Source organism: Sander vitreus, chromosome 3 (genome assembly GCF_031162955.1).
Source record: "Sander vitreus isolate 19-12246 chromosome 3, sanVit1, whole genome shotgun sequence".
NCBI classification, from domain to species: Eukaryota; Metazoa; Chordata; class Actinopteri; order Perciformes; family Percidae; genus Sander; species Sander vitreus.
This window is the reverse complement of record NC_135857.1, coordinates 14547228-14568141: the sequence shown is the minus strand read 5'-3', so window position 1 is coordinate 14568141 and position 20914 is coordinate 14547228. Positions and strand designations below refer to the sequence as shown.

The following is a 20914-nucleotide window of genomic DNA, read 5'->3' as shown; positions in this document are numbered from 1 at the left end:
TGATGTCACCATAACGACTAATAACAACGACATTTTCTTTTGTACTAAGACCACAGTAAAAAGAAACAATCAAGTAATCAATGTCCTTTCTACTCATTTTATTGTTATGCTCAGAGCATTCTCCTGGGTGCTTTCAGTGACATCTATAACATCTTTCCTAATGCATTGTCTATGGGGCAGTTCCACACTTTGAACTTGATGACATCACAAATTTGAGTTTTAGCACTTTTACATTTGGGAGAGTTGTTCATATTTACTGATATTTTGGACTTTCTTAGACCATAGGAATAACATGTATTAAATTTGAAAATCGGTGTAGTTCCTATTCGAACCTCTGTGACCTGACTAAGGACCTGATCCTAAAGTTTCCAAAGATACCTCTAGAATATTGGGGTTTTATTATTTCACTCAGTGTAAACATCATGAAGCTTCAATGAAGAGCTGGAACAAAGTGATTATATGCTATATTGTCACAGTGTGGAATAAGATCATTTGGAAGGGGTTAAAATAAATTGGATATTAAGGGATTAAAGAATTCCTTTATTTTCTCTATTTTATCTTTGTTTAGCTCAGTCATGAAACAGTGTGATGGTGTTTCACCCTTCAATGAACAGACCTTCTTATTGAATTAAACTGAAATTCAACATACAAGGTTAGATAACTGAAGATACATTGTTAAGATATCGTAACTTTTCTCTCTCCCTCTTCTTTTCTTTTTCAGTGCCCAGCCAGCCTCCCCAGAATGTGCGAGCCATTTCTGTAACATCAGACGAGGCAGTGATCACATGGGCTGAACCTCCCAGGATGACACTGCATGGCGTATTGAAAGGATACCGTGTCGTGTTCTGGGCTGTCTTTCCGGATGGAGGTGTGTTGAGTGTGTCTGTCATCTTACTTTAGACACCATGACTAGTAACAGCTCAGCCCTTGGTCTGAACATCTCTCTGTCCTTTTGTGTCTCAGAATGGGGTGAAATGCAAAACATCACAACCACCAAGGAGCAGGTGGAGCTCAAAGGCCTGGAGAAGTTCACCAACTACAGCAACCAGGTTCTGGCCTACACCCAGGCTGGAGACGGGGTCCGTAGCAACGTCCTGTATATCCAAACCCGTGAAGACTGTAAGTCCACATTTTAGTAGATCTTTTCACACAGATAAACCAAACAATTAACAGTCCTATATGGCATTTGCTTTGACCACATCTTTGGGGCAGGTCTAAGGGTTTTTGTTCCTAACTTTAGGCTGCAGTGTGGGAGGCAGAGAGCCAGGGGGGTAGAGGAGGTCTTTGTAAAGCTGAGGTTGCTGATTAAAACCTCTTTGTGCTCTGATGTGCCATTACCAGTGCTAATGAGAATTAAGAAGCCAGAAAGTGTGTGTTAGTGTGTGTGGTTAAGGAGCCTAAGGGTGTGGGTCTGTGCATGTGAATATGCGGAAGTTTCGGGAGGTGTTAAGTGTGTGTTTGCATGTGCAAATTGTACAGTATGGTGTGCGTGTATGTGTGCATGTGTGTGTACATGCACTATTGTTTGTATGCAAGTCTAGCTTAGCACCCAGCACAAGGAGAGGGATTAATTCTTTGTGGCTTAGAGAGAATTAATTTTGTGCTTACACTGGCGGGCTGTGGATTACATCCGTATCCGCCTCTCCTCTCCCTCCCTGGGGCCAGGCAGAGGAGGAGGCAGGCATCTGAGATGGAGAAAATGAGGGGTAAGAGGGAGCGCAGGAGAGAGAAAGAGGAGGGGGGGGGGGGCAGAGATTCTAAGAAGTGTCATTTCAGAAAGGCCTTTATTCTCTCTTCCTCACTATGTCTCCATTTTACATTTTATGAGCTGGCCTCGCTACAATAGCTCTTCAAATATGTGTGTTGTGTAAGTCTTTGAGTGTGTATGAGTGTGTGTGCTTATTGGGGGCAAGCTGAGTGTCTCTTTTGCCCTGATGCGGGTTGACAATGTGTCCAGGGGCAACCTCTTCACATACGTTCACTGTTCTCTCCCTTCCCTTTGCCCTCAGTGTGTCTGCAGCATATGGAAAAGTGTTTGCAGTGGAATTGTGCAAACAGACAATTCTCAGCCTTCCTTTCTCTGCATCTGTCTCCTAGACACAAAAATAGTAGACAGTAAGCATAGGAGTGAAGAAGACTGAAATTCATTATAAAGTTATTTTTCATGGTTTTTCCAAGGGGTGCACCTGGGGGCCACAGCATTTGGTCCCTTTGAATATGTGTTTATTTGTGGATTTAATGTTTATCACAGTATGTTTACTTTAAAATACTGCATGTTGTGTGATTCTCTCAGGATGTTCTAAAAAGAACAAATACAACAAAATAATCCATGAATACCTCATAGATCACTGGCTTCAGTACACCTTGCTAAGACTTAAGCATACTCAAGTTTTATTATTTCATTATCCTGATATTCAGAGTAAAAAGTTGAAGTTAAAGTTGCTGGTCAAATAAGCAATAATGCACAATGAGATTTCCATGTGGCAACATGATACACGAGCGAAGAAGGTTGACAGTGTGCACGTCCAACCCCAGTTGGGTACAGGTGCAGGACAAAATCAGCAAACAAAAGGAAACTTAAGAAGTGTGCATTCATTCCTCTGCCAATCATTTTCTCAATTAATTGTTTTTTTCTATAAAATGTCAAAAAATTGTGAAAAATGTCCTTTTACAATTTCCCGAACCCCAATCCGACCTGTTAAATTGCTCGTTTTGTCAACAGTCCAAAACCCAAAGAGTCAGTTTACTGTCATAGAATACATGTAAATGATCAAATTTGAGTCCGTTTTTGGCATTTTACTTCAAAAAGTTATGATCGATCATTTGAAAAAGGTGAAGATTAATTTTCTGTTGATCAACTAATAATTCCAGCCCTAGTCCACATGCACACCAAATATTGCAAGTTAAATTTCACGATAAATCATAAATGATGATCAAAATGTGTCTTATGGCAGCTTGCAATATTCCAAATAATACGTGAGGCACAGTTGAAAATGACAAAACTATAAGACGTCCCTCAACAAAGTATTCTTTTTTTCCAACAAGACACCTCAGGGGTATTATAACTGTTATACCATATTCATGGAAACAAGAGAAAGACTGTTTTCACTAAATTATAATGAGTACCTGCATGTGACACAGCATTAAGTTTCACCATTAAACAAGTTCTTTTTTGTGATTTGTTTGTTTGTTCAGCTAAACATTTGTCTTGAAAGGTGAAAACACAAATGGTGGGCTGCTGCATATGGAGGATTGTATTGGTACTTAACATGTTAGCTAGCTGCATAGCCAGTGGGTTGTTTTCACTAGCAAAAGCTTTCTGCAGTATCTCAAGTATGTCTAGTGGGTGTTTTATAATTCAACAGGCAACAACAACAAATGGGCAAATCTAGCCGAAAAATCAGTGTACTGTACACCTTTAAAGCTATTAATTCAGTTTGCTGTACAAGCAGATAAATATAACTGGTTCACATTTTACTCTGCCATTTCTTTCTTTGCTCCCCTTTATGATTCAGACCCCGGACCCCCAGCTGGCATCAAAGCTGTGCCCTCCTCTGCCAGCAGTGTTGTGGTGTCCTGGTTACCTCCTCAAAAGCCAAATGGAATCATCCGCAAGTACACCATATATTGCTCCAGCCCCGGGTCAGGCCAACCGGTGAGTTACAAGAGGGGTGCAGAGAGTTTCAGGATTGAGAAGTGAATGAAAAAGGGGGAAGAGGACCATCTAAACATGGCTGGTAATGAAGGGGAACTGATCATTTATTTATGCAGAATACAGCTTCTGTTATAAATTTGATATAAGATAAAATAAATTGATTTAATTATAACGTTCTTTTTAACGTTCACGTTATTTGTGTGTTTGTGAATGTGTGTGTGTGTGTGTGTGTCTCAAGTTGTGTGTGGTCTAGTGCTGCAGTCTCAGCAAGATGTGTGTGTGAAACGAGCTCTCCTCATACCGCAGTGTGTGTGTGTGCAAGCTCACCCTCATTTGCATATCTGCGTCTCATCACGTTGCCAGGACAACCTCATCTGTTCATCAACGAGGGCAGAAAACAAGCCGACAGCAAACACACACTCTCACTTACGTACAGACACACACACTGCCAAAGGTCCATATATTTATAAGCAACTCATGTTTTTATGACTGAATTCAAAGCAAGACATATATCCCGCTTGCACACACACACACACACACACACACACACACACACACACACACACACACACACACACATCATACATGTACCTATCTAAAATATACATGCATTTTCTCCTTAGTCTCCCTCATTCACAAATCACTCTATCTATCTATCTATCTGTCTTCTTTCTCTTTCTCTTTCTCTCTCTCTCTCTCTCTCTCTCTCTCTCTCTCTCTCTCTCTCTCTCTCTCTCTCTGAAGCCCCCATGTAGAGTTCGGGATGATTACTATGTAAATGAGTGCGACTGGAGAGAAGGAAGGAGGGATGGGGAGGTCAGACACACCGCGCAGGGAGTACTTTTGTTCCTCTTTTCATTATCTCGTTCTATCGTTCCCCGGATCACCGCTATCTCCATGCCGGAGGAATATTTTAATATCCGTTACAGCAACACACACTTTGCCACTCCTCCCTCCCTTCCTCCCAACATCTACCCACCCATTCATCCATCCATCCAGTCCTCTGTCTATACCACTGCCTGCAGTGGAGCCTATAGAGACAAATGTACAGAGAGGAGAAGAAGAAGACATTGATATACAGTATGTGAGAGAGTCAGGGAGAGAAATGCAGAGAGGATGTAAAACAGAGGGGGGTACTGGTGGATAGATGGGAGGAAAAGCAAGGAGTGGGCCCACAGATGACAGGGAAATGTGGAGAGGGGCAGGGAAATGAAGAGAGGGGTGAAGAGTGATGGCAGGAGGCAAAGGGAAGGACGGCGCAGTGGGGTAAAGGATGGGCAGAGAGGAAAGTACAGAAAGGACGGAGACAAGAGGAATGGATGATGAACAGGAAACACAGGGAAGTAATAAAAAAAACAGTGGATTCCTCCATGACGGCCTGCACATAAATGTGAAAAACAATATGAATACTGGAATCTATTTGCCCAGAATAAACCGTTCTGCAGACAACAACCCAGCAGGCTAGGACAGAGCTCAGCAACACTGCAGTGTCTTCACAGGTTTTACAGGTCTTTGTTTACTGACTCCATTTGACACTCGTATTGCAGTCTTCATTTCACCTGTGCATGAGCGGCTGTCAGTCAGAAATGTAAGTCAGTGTCAGTAGTAAAACATGTGATTTAGAGGGTGGCAGTGAGTGTTAGGTGCTACCTTGCAGCGTGTGTGTACAATTTGTTTGTGTGTTTTATTTTTTTGTATTCTGAGCTGAGACCAGCAACACAGTAACAGACAGAGCTGCTGAGGTCGTGTGTGTGTGTTTGTGTTTGTGTGTGTGTATGTGTGTGTGTGGGTATATGTGTGTGTATGTGTGTGTTTGTGTGTTGTATCTGGGTGTTGGGATACCTGAGGAGTAGATGAAGAGTAGGAGTTGAGGGAATAAGGGATTGGTGAGTAGGTGAATAGTGACTGGCAGGCAGTAAAAAAGAGTTTGTGTGTGTGTTGAAGGGAAGGAAGTGATGTGTATATGTCTAGACAGCAGACACATGGCTGGGTTAAACACACTGCAATTACACATCCACCTCCAGGTCATCCATGCCACTGTATGTGTGTCAGTATATTTGTGTATTTGTCCTCTCCTCTCCTCTCCTCTCCTCTCTCCTCTCTCCGTCATTACTGATGCCTGCAGTAGATAAGCCTCATTAGTGTATGACTGTTCGCAATATCTCTGACTGACTCATTTCTCTGTCCCCCTTTGTCTTCCTCTGTCTCATATCTGTTTGCCCTCCCTGAGGAGAAGAGAGGAGTGGGCTTCACTCCCCCTAATCCAACCCTCTCGCCTCTCTTTCCTCCAGCCTCATATCCTCCCTTCCTCCAGCTCCATCCTTCCACACAGTTTTTTTTGTTGCCTTATCATAATATAACATGCCCCAGACCCTCTGTACCTTCATCCTCCTCTCTTCTCCTGTAGTTCTGACTCGAGGAGAGGATACAGGGCTTTTTCACATTAGAATGATGTTCACTCTGTCCTTCACATTACGTCTGCCTGTGACAAAATGATCTCGTTTTTGGCATCCCCCAGATTTTACTGTGTGCTCCTCAGCACATATGATACAATGCAGATTTTGTGATATGATGTAGATTTTATCAGAATTCAAAAAGTATATTCTTTCACTTATTTTTTTATTCTTACGGAAATGTAGAAAATATGTTTAAAATGCCCCTTTATTTGAATGTTTATTTTAATTGTTTTTTCGGTGCTTTACGACTTATTTTCTCTTTTGTTTCACAAACTTTCACCTGGTTCCACAGAAAATCAGTTTATTTTGAAAATATTGCTTAATGCAGTGCTTAATATAGTGGTTATGTACCCGATACACTTGCTTGTTTCTACAAACCTTTACAAGCGGAACAGCATCAGAAACTAGTGAAAGTATTTTAGCCTACTAGCAGATTTGTTGATTATAAATATTATTATTATTATTATTATTATTATTATCATTATTATTATTTAAAATAACATTTTCCTAGTAAAGTCTTTACAGTAAATAATATTGCATGTTAAGATGTTTGGATTGTGCTCAGCTCTGTAGTATAAAACATATTGCATATTAAACCTTTCCTTTCCACTCTCCCCAGCTGCCCAGTGAGTATGAAGCCAATCCAGAGCAGCTGTTCTACAGAATCACTCACCTTAACCACCGGCAGCAGTACCTGATCTGGGCTGCAGCCGTCACAACTGCAGGCCGGGGTAACTTCAGCGACAAGGTCACTGTGGAGCCAGCGGCCAAGGGTGAGTCCCTGAATATGACTGAATATTTTATTCATAAAAAGAGACATACAGTGGAGACGTTGGATCCACTTGCAGGTCAAAAGATGTCTAGGAGTTTTGGATAAAAGTGCGCCAAATTTTGGTTTAAAAGCCATCAAGGTTACATTTAATGATTGTTCCAACGTTATTTAAAGGGGAAGTGTGCACATATTGAACACCGCAGTCTGTTTATTAGGGCTGTCAAAATAACGCATTAATTTCGATTAATTAATCTGAGAAAAAATAATACGTTAAAAAAAATAACGCAGATTAATCCATTCCATATTGACGTTTGACCCGGAGCCGTTCTAGCACCATTGGACTGTAAAATGAATGAAGGAGGGAGACGAGAATGTTCTGCCTGGATCATTAATTGGAACATTTACTTGTAAAAATCTTCTTCCTGCCAACCCTGGCTACCGAAATCTGGTGCCACTGATATGTCTGCGCTTCTCTCTGATGTTCTGAAGACGATACCGGCAACACAAACACCGCTGCATGTGACGCTAGTTAACACTATACTCAACAGCAGCTAACGTTAGCCTACCGCTAGCTAGTAGCTGGATTAAACACGGTTAAAATGCTGACAGCTAACGCTAAACGGTGTAAAGTTTGACTGTGTTTTGCTGTAGAGGATTCAACATCGGTATGTAATAATCTGCAGCTGCCGTCGGAGAAACAACACAGACGGTGCGTTCAATGAAACTGGTAAACTACAGCCTTGTGGTGCATTTAAAGTTATTGTAAATGTAAATGTCCTTTTCCCATCTGGTGGTTGTTTTTGTCGTTCAACAGCAATTTACTAGTGAAATAAGTTATTGTTATTGTTATGCATTATTATTAAATCATTTAATTTTGACCATATGGCCTTAGCAATAAACAAGCCGTTCTTTAATGTCACCGACTGTTGTTTAGTACCCTTTTTTTTTCTTTTCTTTTTTTACTTTCTTAAAAAGTATCGGTTCAGGCACCGTTTATGTATGCGATTAATTTTGATTAATTAATCACAGAGTATGTAATTAATTAGATTAAATGTTTTAATCGATTGACAGGCCTACTGTTTATATAAAACCATTTGTGTCTCCAGAGGATGGTGATGTAACTTGAGTCAATGTCAGTTGGAGTTGAAGACTACAAGTATAAAAAATTTAGAAAAGAGCTTACCAGACCTCTGTAGCCCGCTCCTCATCTCTGCTGGAGGCTAACGGCTTAGACTGTGTTAGCCACTGCTAGCACAACACACCAGAATCTCTGACCAAACTGTCATAGTCAAATATCATTGTGGGCAATGTATTCGGCAGTTTTTGACAAACTTTCACATTGAAATATTGTCATTGAGATGCAGTTGAAAGTTTATGTATTTAAAAAACTTTAACTTTTGAAAATTTTGCCAGATTTTAACCAGGAAAGCTGAAAGCCTTTTTACCTGCAAATCACCATACCAGTGGTTATTGGGTGGATGACACCACAGTGTCCTTGTTTTTTCCTGATATTTCTGGTGCTTGTTCCGTTCCCCTCTCTCTCTCTCTCTCTCTCTCTCTCTCTCTCTCTCTCTCTCTCTCTCTCTCTCTTTCTCTTTCTCTCTCTTTCTCTCTCTCTCTCTGCCATCTCTCTCTCTCTTAGGAACTGTTACAACACTGATGCTATTCGAGTAGTATTCCTCTTCAAGCCTCTTATTGACAATGCCATGAATTAAAAAAACTGATTTTAAAGAATGTTTTGCTCTGCATCTCTCATGGTTCTGTGAATCATTTGGATAATATTCCTCTTACTCTGTCGCTTGCTCCAGAGTATATTCCTCTGCATATTTTTCGACCTCTCCTGTTTATGTGTTTATGAGCGTGTGCTATTGATTTCAGAGTTCAGAGGGCATCAGATAAACTGGCCTATATTAGGGAAATGATAAGAGGGGGAGCAAAAGGGAGGACAGCAGCTGTAGGGAAAAAAAAAAAAGGGAGAGTAAATGTCACGACAGGAGCGCAGCTCACTAAAACGCACTAGAGAGGCAGAGTTTAAGAAAATGAAGAGGGCAAGTAAATCAATAAGCTTTGGATTAAAAGACAGGAATGAATAGAGTGCACTTCCCACCATCTTATCATTTCATGTATCTATTTGTTCCTTTGACTGCTGGGTGCAAAGGTTTGCGAGTGTGTGTGTGTGTGTGTGTGTGTGTGTGTGTGTGTGTGTGTGTGTGTGCGCTCGTAAGGGTGGATGCGTCAGCTGATCGGCAGCTGTAAAAGGCAGTGTCCTCCAGGCTTGCCCACTCAATACTTAATTCAACCTTAACATAAGTGCACTAGAGCACTTGCATTAAGATGCCAAGCTTGAGAAAGAAAGAGAGACAGAGAGAACGGGTGGGGGAAGTGACAGAGAATAAGAGGGTTATGTGCCTGAATGGATGGATATTTTTTTCATATCCTCTTTGCTCAATATTTCTCCTGTCTTATATTCTTACTCATATGCTATTCTCTGCTGGACAATGTCACATTTTACACAGATTTCTTTTCCACAAAGTGTGAATCACGGTAAATACCTTGCACACTCCTGTTTATTGAAAGAATCCCAAATGGAAAACAAATCAATTGCATATCAACCATTTCATTTCTGTATTGATTTAACACATTCCTGAAACATCGACCGCATTTGTTTATCCGGTTTGAAAATAGTTTATTTGACAATGGCAAGATTAATTGATTGAAACATATTAATTAAGCTTTTCCTTTCTTGTGTAAGTGTTAATGACAATAGCTCTAATGGTGTCTCCATACTCTTTTCATTTTTACATGCCTCTCTTCATCCTCCACCAGCCCCAGCTAAGATCCTGTCATTTGGGGGCACAGTGACCACTCCCTGGATGAAGGAGGTACGACTGCCCTGTAGCTCAGTAGGAGAACCAACACCTACTATAAAATGGACCAAAGATAGGTGAGAATCTTCCCCAGAAATGTTATGTAAAGCTGGGTTTATGGTGATACCATGCATCTCTCTAACCCAAACAGATCCTGTTCTCATGCTCATGCTTCTGGACAATTTTGCAGCCTCCTGTTAACAAACACTAAAAAAAAAATCTTTTTATCACAATCTAGTAAAAATCTTTGACGTCCTCCCGTGATTCTCTTTATCTCTCTCTCTGCTAGTGAGGACACAGCCATCCCAGTGTCTCTAGATGGACAGCGTCTCATTCTGGCCAATGGGACACTGGTGCTGCGCTCTGTCAAAGCTGAAGATTCTGGTTACTACACCTGCACGGCCACCAACACGCTGGGCTTTGACACTATCATTGTCAACCTTTTGGTTCAAGGTAGGAAAATGGCAATAATGGCATTAATACTTATACCTTTCAGGCTATTTCATTTAGTCCACTCAACTATGGTCGCACCTCACTTATATGTCTGCTGTTCTTGCAGAAAATGAGAAACAATGATACATTTTTACCTCCTCAAAGGAATCTCTAATATTTTAGTACAAGTATTATTGAGCTGTTAACTCTTTGTGTGTCTCTTCCTCAGTCCCTCCAGACCAGCCTCGTCTAACTGTCTCCACCACCTCCACCTCCTCCATCACTCTGGCCTGGATACCAGGAGACAACGGAGGCAGCTCTATCAGAGGTACAGGACCCTGCACAGCAAAGCTCTCTTTCTGTATACTCACATCTCTTTGTTCTTGTCTGTTGCCAATGTGTCTAAAGGTATACAGAGTGTCGCTTGAGGTCATCAAGTTGGGTTTATTCACAAAATGTGAATGAATGAAAAAGATTTCCCTTCAACCCTCTGTCTGTCTTTTCTGTCTCTTTTATCTGGCACATTGTTAGTGTGCATGCTGATCTATTAGTTTATTGATTGGCCTCCTGGTTTTATTTGTTTCCCTGTTAACTATATGTCTGTTTGATTTTCTGATTGTTGGTGATTTCTGTGTGAAGATGGGCATGGTGTGTGTGCCGAATAGGCACGCATGCTAATGTGGTTATAATCCCTTTTCTTTGTCCATGCTGTTTGTCAGCATGAGGGTGCTCCAGTGTCATCTGGCTGACTGTTGCTCTTTATCCTTTATGAAACTATAAAACAGTTTAAGATATAACTGCACCCAGAAACACTTGGTGTCCCACATGTCATTACTAAAGAAGGCTGTCAAAACTAGGAAGAAAATGTCATGGGATCAGATTCAAAAACAACTTTTTGAACCATTGGGTCAAGTATATTTTAAAGCCGCCAAAAGCTGTTTTTGTGTTCTTTATGTGAATTAGCATACTGCCAGGATGCCCAGAGAAAGCATGCATTACAAGAACGCAAGTAGGGAGTAATGTAATGTGTTGGGTGTGCAGCTTCTTTATTCAAATAATGATGGTCCACCAAGCAGTATTTGCACACATCATCCAGTGTCTCATACATCATTGAAGCCCATCTATATACCTTGTATGTAGACCAGAATGCCTGCCTGTTTGTGAAGCCTGTGTCAGCAGTCCCCATCAAGCATCTATTTTACTTCACTACTGCAGTGACTTCTGCTGATTATTCCCTTACAGATAAAACATGTTAGCATTTCATAATCTCAGCTGGTTATACAGCTTTTTGCAGCTTGTGTAAATATAAAATAAAAAATAAATAAATGACCAAATCCTGTAGGCTAGTGTCCTACAGTGAGAACTGATGTAATGTTCTAATCTGTTCTACAATAGTTTGTTATTGAGCTTTACTGCTCTCTCTGCTATCGTCTGTTGTGTTCTGCTGTGTTTTCTTCTGTTCTGTGACAAACAGGGTGACTATAAAACTTCTAAACAAACACTGCAAGATCTGCACATGTTTACCTCTTTAATGTTTTGGACTCCATCGCACCATCTGTTAGAGAGAGAGAGGGAGGAAGAAAAGATGGTACAAAGAAACACTGAGAGGGAGACATTTATATATACATAATTATATACAGAAAGAAGGAAAGACGGACAGAGATGGAGGATTAGATGAAAAGTCTCTCAAATAAGCAGGGAGTTGGCTCTCCAAGGCAGCTGATTATAAAAACAGTCACCACATTGCATACCCTCATTTCCATAGATGCTCAGTCAGCGCCATCCCAGTCTAGGGGTTTGTAGGTAACTAATGGCGGCTTAGACAGAGCAGCTAGAACATCCTCCAATCGTGGCTTATCTGGGCAAGTGAAGAATAGTCTGACACTGCCATCTAGTGGACAGTAAAGGTACCAATGTCAAACGCTTAGTAGGGTTGGTGCAAAATTAGTTTTTCATCTTAACTGTATAAAAAATAGAGAGTTATGTAATATTAAAAGAAAATAATAATTATTGTGTGCATGCTTCTTTTGTGTGTATGCAGGTTTTGTGTTGCAGTACTCTGTAGACAACACGGAGGAATGGAAAGATGTTTTCATCAGTTCGAGTGAACGATCCTTCAAATTGGACAACCTGCGCTGTGGCACCTGGTATAAAGTGAAGCTGGCTGCAAAGAACAGCGTTGGAGCCGGACGCATCAGTGAGATCATTGAGGCAAAGACCCATGGGCGAGGTGAGAAGCCTGGGATGGGTATGAAGGAAAGTAGTGTGGGTAGATAAAGGTGAAAAGTATATATAAAATATACATTTTCACAATATATATATATATATGCACATTTTACGCACTAAATCTTAAACTAAAAATAGGACACGTGAGAGGTCTCTGTGGTCAATGACGAAGTTTTAAATATATAGCATACATCCAACGCTATTAGAACATTAGATCTCATAAAAATGTGCAATAAAACCCTCCACTTTTGACCCAAGTAGAAAATGTAGATACATGTTTCCTGTCTACACCTAAAAGATCAAACTTCACTTCTTTGTGCTTCATACTTTATCCTCACAATAGCTTATAAAGGATTTTTCACAGTCAGTGTATTGCTCTGGGACTTTGAATGTGCTCCATTTTGTTTATTATTTTTGTTTTAGTGCCTGGGTGAATTATGTGTATATTGATGATTATAATCAAATTATATTTAATACATTTAGTAGGTTATTTTCTAGCAGTTACATATATGCACACTGTTAAGCTACATTGCTATTGCTAAATTGCTTATGTTGTCTTATGTTCACCAATTACCTGTTAGCGTATATGGCACAACAGTAATCAGAAAAATACATCATGATTTTGCTTCTTTTATAGAACCCCAGTTCAACAAGGATCAGCCGGTCTTTACCCACATTAACTCCAGCCATGCCCGCCTCAACCTGCAGGGTTGGGCTAGCGGAGGCTGTCCAATCAGCGCTGTCACACTGGAATTTAGACCGAAAGGTGAGTCACTGCTTTTTTAATTTGCAATAGTATTTGAAGATATCATGCAACAAAGAAAATAGAAAAGTTTGCACGTGAAAACATTGTTAGTATTGAGGTAACTTTCCATCTTTTAATGGAAACCAATAAGAAAAGACAAGAGATCAAACTCAACATTGGTATGTGTACTTTATGTAGGTACATGGGCATGGCAGACTGTACGTACCAATGCCACCACAGATGTGTTCCTGGCAGAGCTGCGTGAGGCCACCTGGTATGAGTTAAAGATGAAAGCCTGTAACAGCGCTGGCTGTGGCAACCAGAGCTCCCAATTTGCAACACTGGACTATGATGGCAGTGAGTAGAAGACTCTCTTTGTTTGGCATTTCATTTGGATCAATGGTGTTGTATGCTACTTTAAAATACTTTAATACTTTGACTTGTTGTAAAAGGGTAGTAAATAATGTCTGTTCTTTCTGTGTGCAGGCACAATTCCACCAATCAAATCCCCCTTGGAAAAGAACGATGATGTCAAGAAGCTGTTTTCGATCGGCTGTCCTGTGATATTGGTCACGCTGGGTGTTGCGCTGCTCTTCATCATTCGCAAGAAACGCAAAGAAAAGAGGCTGAAGAGACTAAGGGGTGAGAGAAGTGGTAGGAAGGAATTGGCAAAAATAACAAAGCAGTCTTCAGAGATATTCCTGAAGCAGACTTCAGAGAGAATTTTGAATGTAGTCTTGAGATTTGCATTTATTTTAAAAGATTGATTTGTTTGTCAGGAATAAATAATTTGTCATGTTCTCTGCTCTCTCTAGATGCCAAAAGCCTGGCAGAGATGCTGATCAGGTTAGACTGCTATTTCTGTGTCCTTCTCACGAAATCAGTCTGAAATATTATTTAGTGTAACTCCGAATTTATACCACAAATTCACATTTTGCATTTCTTTCAAAGCCATGAATGTTTGTGTGTGTGCTCGTCTTGTATCTCTGGATTAGTAAAAACAACCGAAGCTTTGACACCCCAGTGAAGGGACCTCCTCAGGGCCCACGGTTGCACATCGACATCCCCAGAGTTCAGCTGCTGATTGAGGACAAAGAGGGCATCAAGCAAATCGGTGAGAGGAACAGCGTTGTTGTGTGTTCATGTGTCTGTGCATAAGCGTTGGATCAAATGATCTTTATTTCAAATGTATAAGAAAAATTTGAAGGCATTGGACTTTTGGTTGTCAGTTTTTTTAACCTGCAATAGCTGCTTTTCTCAAATATTAATTCTGTCTTGTATAGGTGAGGACAAAGCCACTATCCCTGTGACAGACACAGAGTTCAACCAAACTGGAAACCCTCAGAGCTTCTGCACAGGTGTGTCCGTCCATCACCCTGCCCTCATCCAGAACACAGGTCCTTTGATTGACATGTCAGACATCAGACCAGGAACCAGTAAGTGCTCTTAATCCTTGCTGTCCATTTTATTAGTAAAAGCTGAAAGTAAATTAAGCAGTATTGTAGCATGTAGCGTTTTTTGTGTGTGCAAATGCTGTTAGTTTTCCTGTACATATGCACATCCTTCTTATTTCTTCACCCATTTCCCACCAGACCCAGTGTCAAGGAAGAGTGTTAAGTCAGCCCACAGCATCAGGAACCGCTACTCCAGTCAGTGGACTCTGACCAAGTGCCAGGCCTCCACACCAGCTCGCATGCTCACCTCAGACTGGCGCACAGTTGGCTCCCAGCATGGCATCACTGTCACAGAGAGTGACAGCTATAGCGCCAGCCTCTCACAGGACACAGGTTGGCACATGGGTGAAATGACACTTATAGCCATTAACATGCACATATGAGTAGGGCTTATTTTTGTAATGTGGAGGAGATTGTGGGTTTGCATTGGGGTACACCTCAAAAAGCATTTGTATAACTGGAGATAGTGTGCTTAACTTTATTTCCTTTTCTTTCTCTTTCATAGATAAGGGTCGCAACAGCATGGTGTCGACAGAGAGCGCCTCCTCAACCTACGAGGAGTTGGCAAGAGCATATGAGCATGCCAAGCTAGAGGAACACCTGCAGCATGCCAAATTTGAGATTACTGAGTGCTTTATCTCTGACAGCTCATCTGACCAGATGACCACAGGTACCAATGACAATGCTGACAGCATGACGTCCATGAGCACACCCTCAGAGCCCGGTATCTGCCGTTTCACTGCCTCGCCACCCAAACCCCAGGATTATGATCGTGGCAAGAATGTAGCTGTGCCCATTCCACACCGCGCCAAGAGTGAGTGGTTGCTACAAAGCATACTTTTTTTTTTAAGAATTACTTTTGTCACATGGCATTTAAAATTAGCATTAAAATGGCTTTAAATTTAAACCGAGAGGTCCAAAAACAATTAAATAAAATAGGAAAACAAGACTAGATAAGAAAATAAAAAACAAAACAAGTAAAACAATTTAAGATAAAATTATACATTATACAATATATAAAACTAAGTTTAGAGGGTAAATAAGGTTCTGCCTGATGGATCATTTGTACATAGCATGTAAAGATACCTGTAATTTTGCCGGATGAGTCCAGTGCAATCAGCAATACTAGTGTATTTATCTATTAGATAAATACACAGTTTGATTGCATGCAGCAATGATTATTATCCATAGGTGTTTTTTGCAGTCACATTAAATGTAACTTTTCCCCTCCAGGTGACTATTGCAACCTACCCCTCTACATGAAGTCAGATCCTTTCTTCCGAAAGCAGTCGGAGCATCATGACCCATGTCCAGTGGTTCCACCACGTGAGGCCTCTATTCGTGGCCTGGCCCAGCGGGCATACCACACCCAGGGCCGTCATGTGACTATGGACTCTGCAAAGCAGCAGGCCCTAACCATGGGCCACTCTGGCCTGTCCAGTCTCACTTCCTCTGGAGGAGCGACAGGAGGCTGTGGCGGAGGTAGTGGAGGGGTGTCTGCTAGCTCTAGCAGCTCCACCCTTCCCCAGAGGACTCTCACCATGCCAGGCTCCTCTGCTTCAGCGGCCCAGAGTGCAGCGGCAGCAGCTGCTGCTACTGCTGCTGCCGCTGCTGCATCATCATCCTCCGGTACCACAGGAGGGACTCCTGGAGGTGCCTCCTCATCCTCCTCCAAGATGGGAGGATCCAGAGACTCTCTCCTGGAGAGCAGCTCCTCGGGCTTAGGCAGACTGCAGAAGCAGAGGGATGGGGGGGCAGGGGCCTACTCCAAGTCATACACACTGGTGTAGCCTGCCATCACCGCGGCCTGTCACTGTAACTCTTAATACAATGCTGGTCAAGCCAGCGCTTGCCTGGAACCTTTATGAAAAAGTGGGATGAGGAACATACACATGCACAGCTGACCCGTCAGTGCCTGCACTGTGCCAGGCTGCAGGGGGCTGGTTGGTTTCCCATTGACACTACTATATGAAGGGGTCAGAGTTGGGTCTCCACAGCACAGGGGTTTGCCTTTCTTTCTGCCTGATTGCTTTCTATTATTATTGTGTCATCTTTCTCTATCCTTAATTTCATCACCCTGCGAATCACTTGCCAAAACAAATGATTTATCTGTTCACCTCATATTTTCATTTTCTGGTAAGGACACATGTACTTATGCACAAAATGCTTTCCACGTGCACTGTCTTGTTTTCTGGATCAAGACAGTCATAGAATGAACCAGGTTGCTGGTGGAGTTTTTGAGGTTTTTAGGTTTTTAAATATATTACTTTTCTGGTCTCTGATGGAAGAAGAGCTCATATCACAGCATTGTGCCATGGCAGGATGCTTTTACTGTATGCATAAACCATCAACACTGGCTCTGAGAGGTTACTCCATCATGGATTCACATTAGAGGCAGTGGAAGGACTGTCGTCTCAATACCAGTTTTGAGACGTGGAGAATTTTCTTAAACATGCAATGGATGACACAGCGTAGTGGTCTTAATTGATGCTTTTTTAAACAGACTCATAGCAGAGGAGATGAAAAAAATGTCAAGTGAATGATGCATCCAAACCTTTTTTTTCCATCAGTTTTCAGTTTATTTTCTGATGATGGAAATATAATCTCATGTGCACTAAGAAAACGTTAGAATGGATCCAAGTAACAAAAACCTTCACAAGCCTGCGTGTGTGTGCGTGTGGGTGTATATGTGTAAATATATATATGTATACATGTGGCAGGCACACACCAACAGTGGACCTTTTTTTAAATCAATCTGTATGCTGACCTCTTTGGCAGACATCTGTGTCAAAACTGCCCCCCTCACTGTTTATTTTGTACCTGTGAAAGGGGATTCGGGGAAAGTAACGTTGATGATGCTGACGACGTAACACTATGATCCTAATTTGGTCCAGCATTTTGAACTTTGTTTTGTTAAGTTTGCTTTAGAAATGATACTGAAGAGGAAGTGGGTTCAAAAGAGCAATTTCATATGAAAGAGGTTCCCTTTCTTTCTCTTCCTTAGAACAAAGAAGGAAGAGACTCTCTTATGACTTATCATTGCGCCACAATGCCATTATTCTTTGTTTAACTCATTTTACCTGTATCCACTTTTTCCCTTTCTATCCTTCCCCACCTTCACTCCTATTCACCCAGTCCCCCATCATATCCATACAGTGTCACTGTGACCTACTGCTAGCATGCTGGCTAGTTAAAAAGATAGACAGACTGAGAGGTCTAATATGCACAGACAGGAAGAAATGCTACTTGATGTTCAATGACAACTTGAATGGAGAGAAAGTAGCAAACATACAGCAAATTTATTGAGATGTATACAAGAAAAATCATATTTGTATGAAGTGATCTTGAATTTATGAACGGACAATGACTTTGAGATTATAGACAGAGACATCAAGTGTTGTTAGAATTTGCAGTTGTGTTACGGAAACGGGGAGAGGGGGTTACATAGCAGAGAGAAATAAGTGGTCTTCTAAACTAAAATATGTGTTTTCAAGTCCCTCCACCTCACTGAAATTTAATTTAGCTTTATGCATGGTACTGTATCTGCTAACTTTACGTTTAGTTGTTATTCCCATTTCTTCTCCCAAAGCTTAATCCCATAAAAAAGATCGTTCCAAAAAAAGAGTTGCTCCAAATGTTTTGCAATGGTAAAACGTAACATCAGGGCTCTCGCAATAGAAAAAAGAAAAAGATATGATATATGTTTGTTTTCAATAGTATGTACATATATATTTCTATTCAAATATATAGCAAATAACGTATACGAATATTGAAAAAAGCAGAGAAATATAAAAGCCGTTCTAATTGAAAATATATATAAAAAATCACAAGACAATCGCTCAGAGTGAAAAACTGCAAGAAAGAAGGAAGAAGGTTAAACGGGTAGCACAACCATGAATGGGAGATCTTGGAAAGACAGGAAGTGGTGTGAAAGAAAGTTAAATGGTGAAACTGAGGTTTGAGGTATGATACAATGACCCCCTTGTGATTTTGTAAATCTTCCAGTTGTGATGCCTGTGCAGCAGGTAGCAGCTGAGAGGAAAAGCACAGTGAAGTCAAATTATAGTGTGAGATTGTGTAGCTGGTTAACTGTGGTCTATGGCTCAGTGCAGAAAGTGTGGTGTTGAAAAAGAAAACAGTAAAACAAGGACAGCCTATACAGTAAATGAGCCTATTGTAATATGTTGTATTGTACCTTCCAAAGGTGTGTTCACAAACTCAATGCCATTACCTGATTAGAATTAATGAAGGCAAACAGACTGTTTCTGTTTCTTATCTGTGTCATAGCGAGTCCTCCCCAAACTCCAGGACTGCAGGCCAATAAACATACCCCACAGTAATTATTATAACTTCTCATATATGTATTAATGCTCCCTTTCATTTTAAAACTCGACAGGAGAGAAATTGATTTAGCTTTCCATTGTTAATGATTATGATGCCTTTCCTTTTGGCCTTCATGTTTCAAGTTTTTTAGAAAAACAAGTTTGGAAAAGGGGCAGGCCTGTTTTAGCAACCAAAAACAGAGGCTTCCTTACTCCAGTTGTATGGATATTGGATGGAGTGATAAGACAAACTTCTGTCCACCCTGCTTTCCCCAAATCTCCAGTGAAGTTGCCTCTTCTGTAAAACACTGATTTACTGTCAGTTTGCTCAAAGTATATGTAATGTGTACCTTTAAGGAAAACTCCACCCTCTGATACTTTTACACAGTTACTGGCAAAAAACAAACAATAGTTTTACATTGCGAGAAATATGCTTATTTGCTTTCTTGCTAAGAGTTAGATATGAATACAGTACAGTACAAAAACCAAAGCGTAAAATTGAGAAGTTGTGGTTTTACAGAGGTTATGTGCCGGACTATTTCTCAACCGGGAGAAGTCTTGTCCTCATTTTGTGGACAGCAAGCGGAGACTAGATGGGTTTTTTTTGACAGACTATGCCTTCTTTTTACTTTGTTTTTTTATACAAATTAAACAAACCAGATATAAGGTGTTAATTAGGGAGTTTTTAATGAGTGATTTAGGGTGGATTTTTAAAATACAACATACTTTTCAAACTGACTCTGAGTCTGTGTTCATGAGGCCAACTTCACGTTACATGCTACATCCCCAACCTTTTCCACATCTGCTCAACCAACCAGATCTTCCCCACTCACTGTAACCCTTGCCCACCTATACAACATTATTTCTACTCCATAATAGAAGACTTGTGTACATAGGAAAGTGTTTTGTATAAATGAGTACTATTTTCGACATCTTCACTAGAAACCAGGGCACAATGTAAACTTTGAACTGAAGTTATTGTAATGAAACAGAAGAGGACTTAATGAAAAACTACAGAATTATACAGACACTGCTTTACCTTGATTTATGATCCAGTTGAAACATGTCAGAGTGGACCATGCATAGTTAACAATATTTATTTCTTCTTTTACAGGACATTTGATTGCATTGTCTCCTTTTTTTATTGTTTTTTAATCTTTATGTTATTTTATTTTTTACTTTGTCACAGGTTGCTTTAATTTAGAGTTTATCTTTTTTATTCCACTTTTTGGGGGCAGGACAGCAGCATTGCATGATCCGAAAATTTTGCTGGTTAAAAAAGAAAAATGGAAATGGTGAATTGAACAATTTAAAAAAGGGGTTCATTAAAACATTTGAAAAATGTAGAGAATGTTCCTTAAACTTTTATGGGGAAACGTTGCTTCAATTTGCAATTGCTTGTGTTTAACTCTACATTTTCTTTTCTATGAAAACAAACAAAAACAGAAAAAGAGTACTCAACACCTTGTGCAATAAAGCTATCTTTTTATGAACTGTGATGGTATTATTTATTCTTTCACAACCATATAGTAGTCCAGATAAAGGGCCTTCTGTATTATCCAGATTTTACTGTAATAAGAACATGGTGAGGACTAGACTGACTTGTTTGTGAAAGCATTTGGCTCATTTGTCCATTTGGCACTCAACTTTTTTAAAGATCCCCAGTCCTTTTATAGGGACTATTTCTTCAGACAGAAAGTAGTTAAATGAAAAGTGTTTACAGCAATGTCTGTGAATTTCAGAGTAATGGAGAGAATGATTCTGGGCCCAGTTGTTCAAAAAGTTTAATCTGGATCAGAATGATCCAGATCTGGAAATCCCATGTTTTGCTATCCAGGATCAGGTAATCCATGTTACTTTTGTGCCAGTTTTTCAAAGAAAATTAGATTGGATCACCTTTATCATATAGATAACAATTTTTCAAGATTACGAAATCCAGATTACCAGGGTTCTAAAGTAGCCTACATATCACAATGTAAAGAACA

At 40.5% G+C, this 20914-nt stretch overlaps 1 protein-coding gene across 1 annotated transcript in view; it reads left to right on the top strand.

Moving 5' to 3' along the window:
* dscaml1 (Down syndrome cell adhesion molecule like 1) overlaps positions 1-20422 on the top strand; it is a 101696-nt gene extending 81274 nt beyond the window's left edge. The window contains exons 19-35 of the mRNA XM_078246177.1: positions 722-868; positions 964-1119; positions 3516-3655; positions 6731-6884; positions 9710-9827; positions 10040-10203; positions 10412-10510; positions 12224-12412; positions 13046-13174; positions 13352-13510; positions 13640-13795; positions 13969-13999; positions 14149-14267; positions 14437-14589; positions 14746-14940; positions 15113-15421; positions 15841-20422. Of these exons, the coding sequence (XP_078102303.1) occupies positions 722-868; positions 964-1119; positions 3516-3655; positions 6731-6884; positions 9710-9827; positions 10040-10203; positions 10412-10510; positions 12224-12412; positions 13046-13174; positions 13352-13510; positions 13640-13795; positions 13969-13999; positions 14149-14267; positions 14437-14589; positions 14746-14940; positions 15113-15421; positions 15841-16397 (2975 nt within the window). The 3' untranslated portion in view covers positions 16398-20422. The remainder of the gene's footprint in view (positions 1-721; positions 869-963; positions 1120-3515; positions 3656-6730; positions 6885-9709; positions 9828-10039; positions 10204-10411; positions 10511-12223; positions 12413-13045; positions 13175-13351; positions 13511-13639; positions 13796-13968; positions 14000-14148; positions 14268-14436; positions 14590-14745; positions 14941-15112; positions 15422-15840) is intronic.
* Positions 20423-20914: the final 492 nt, after the last annotated feature.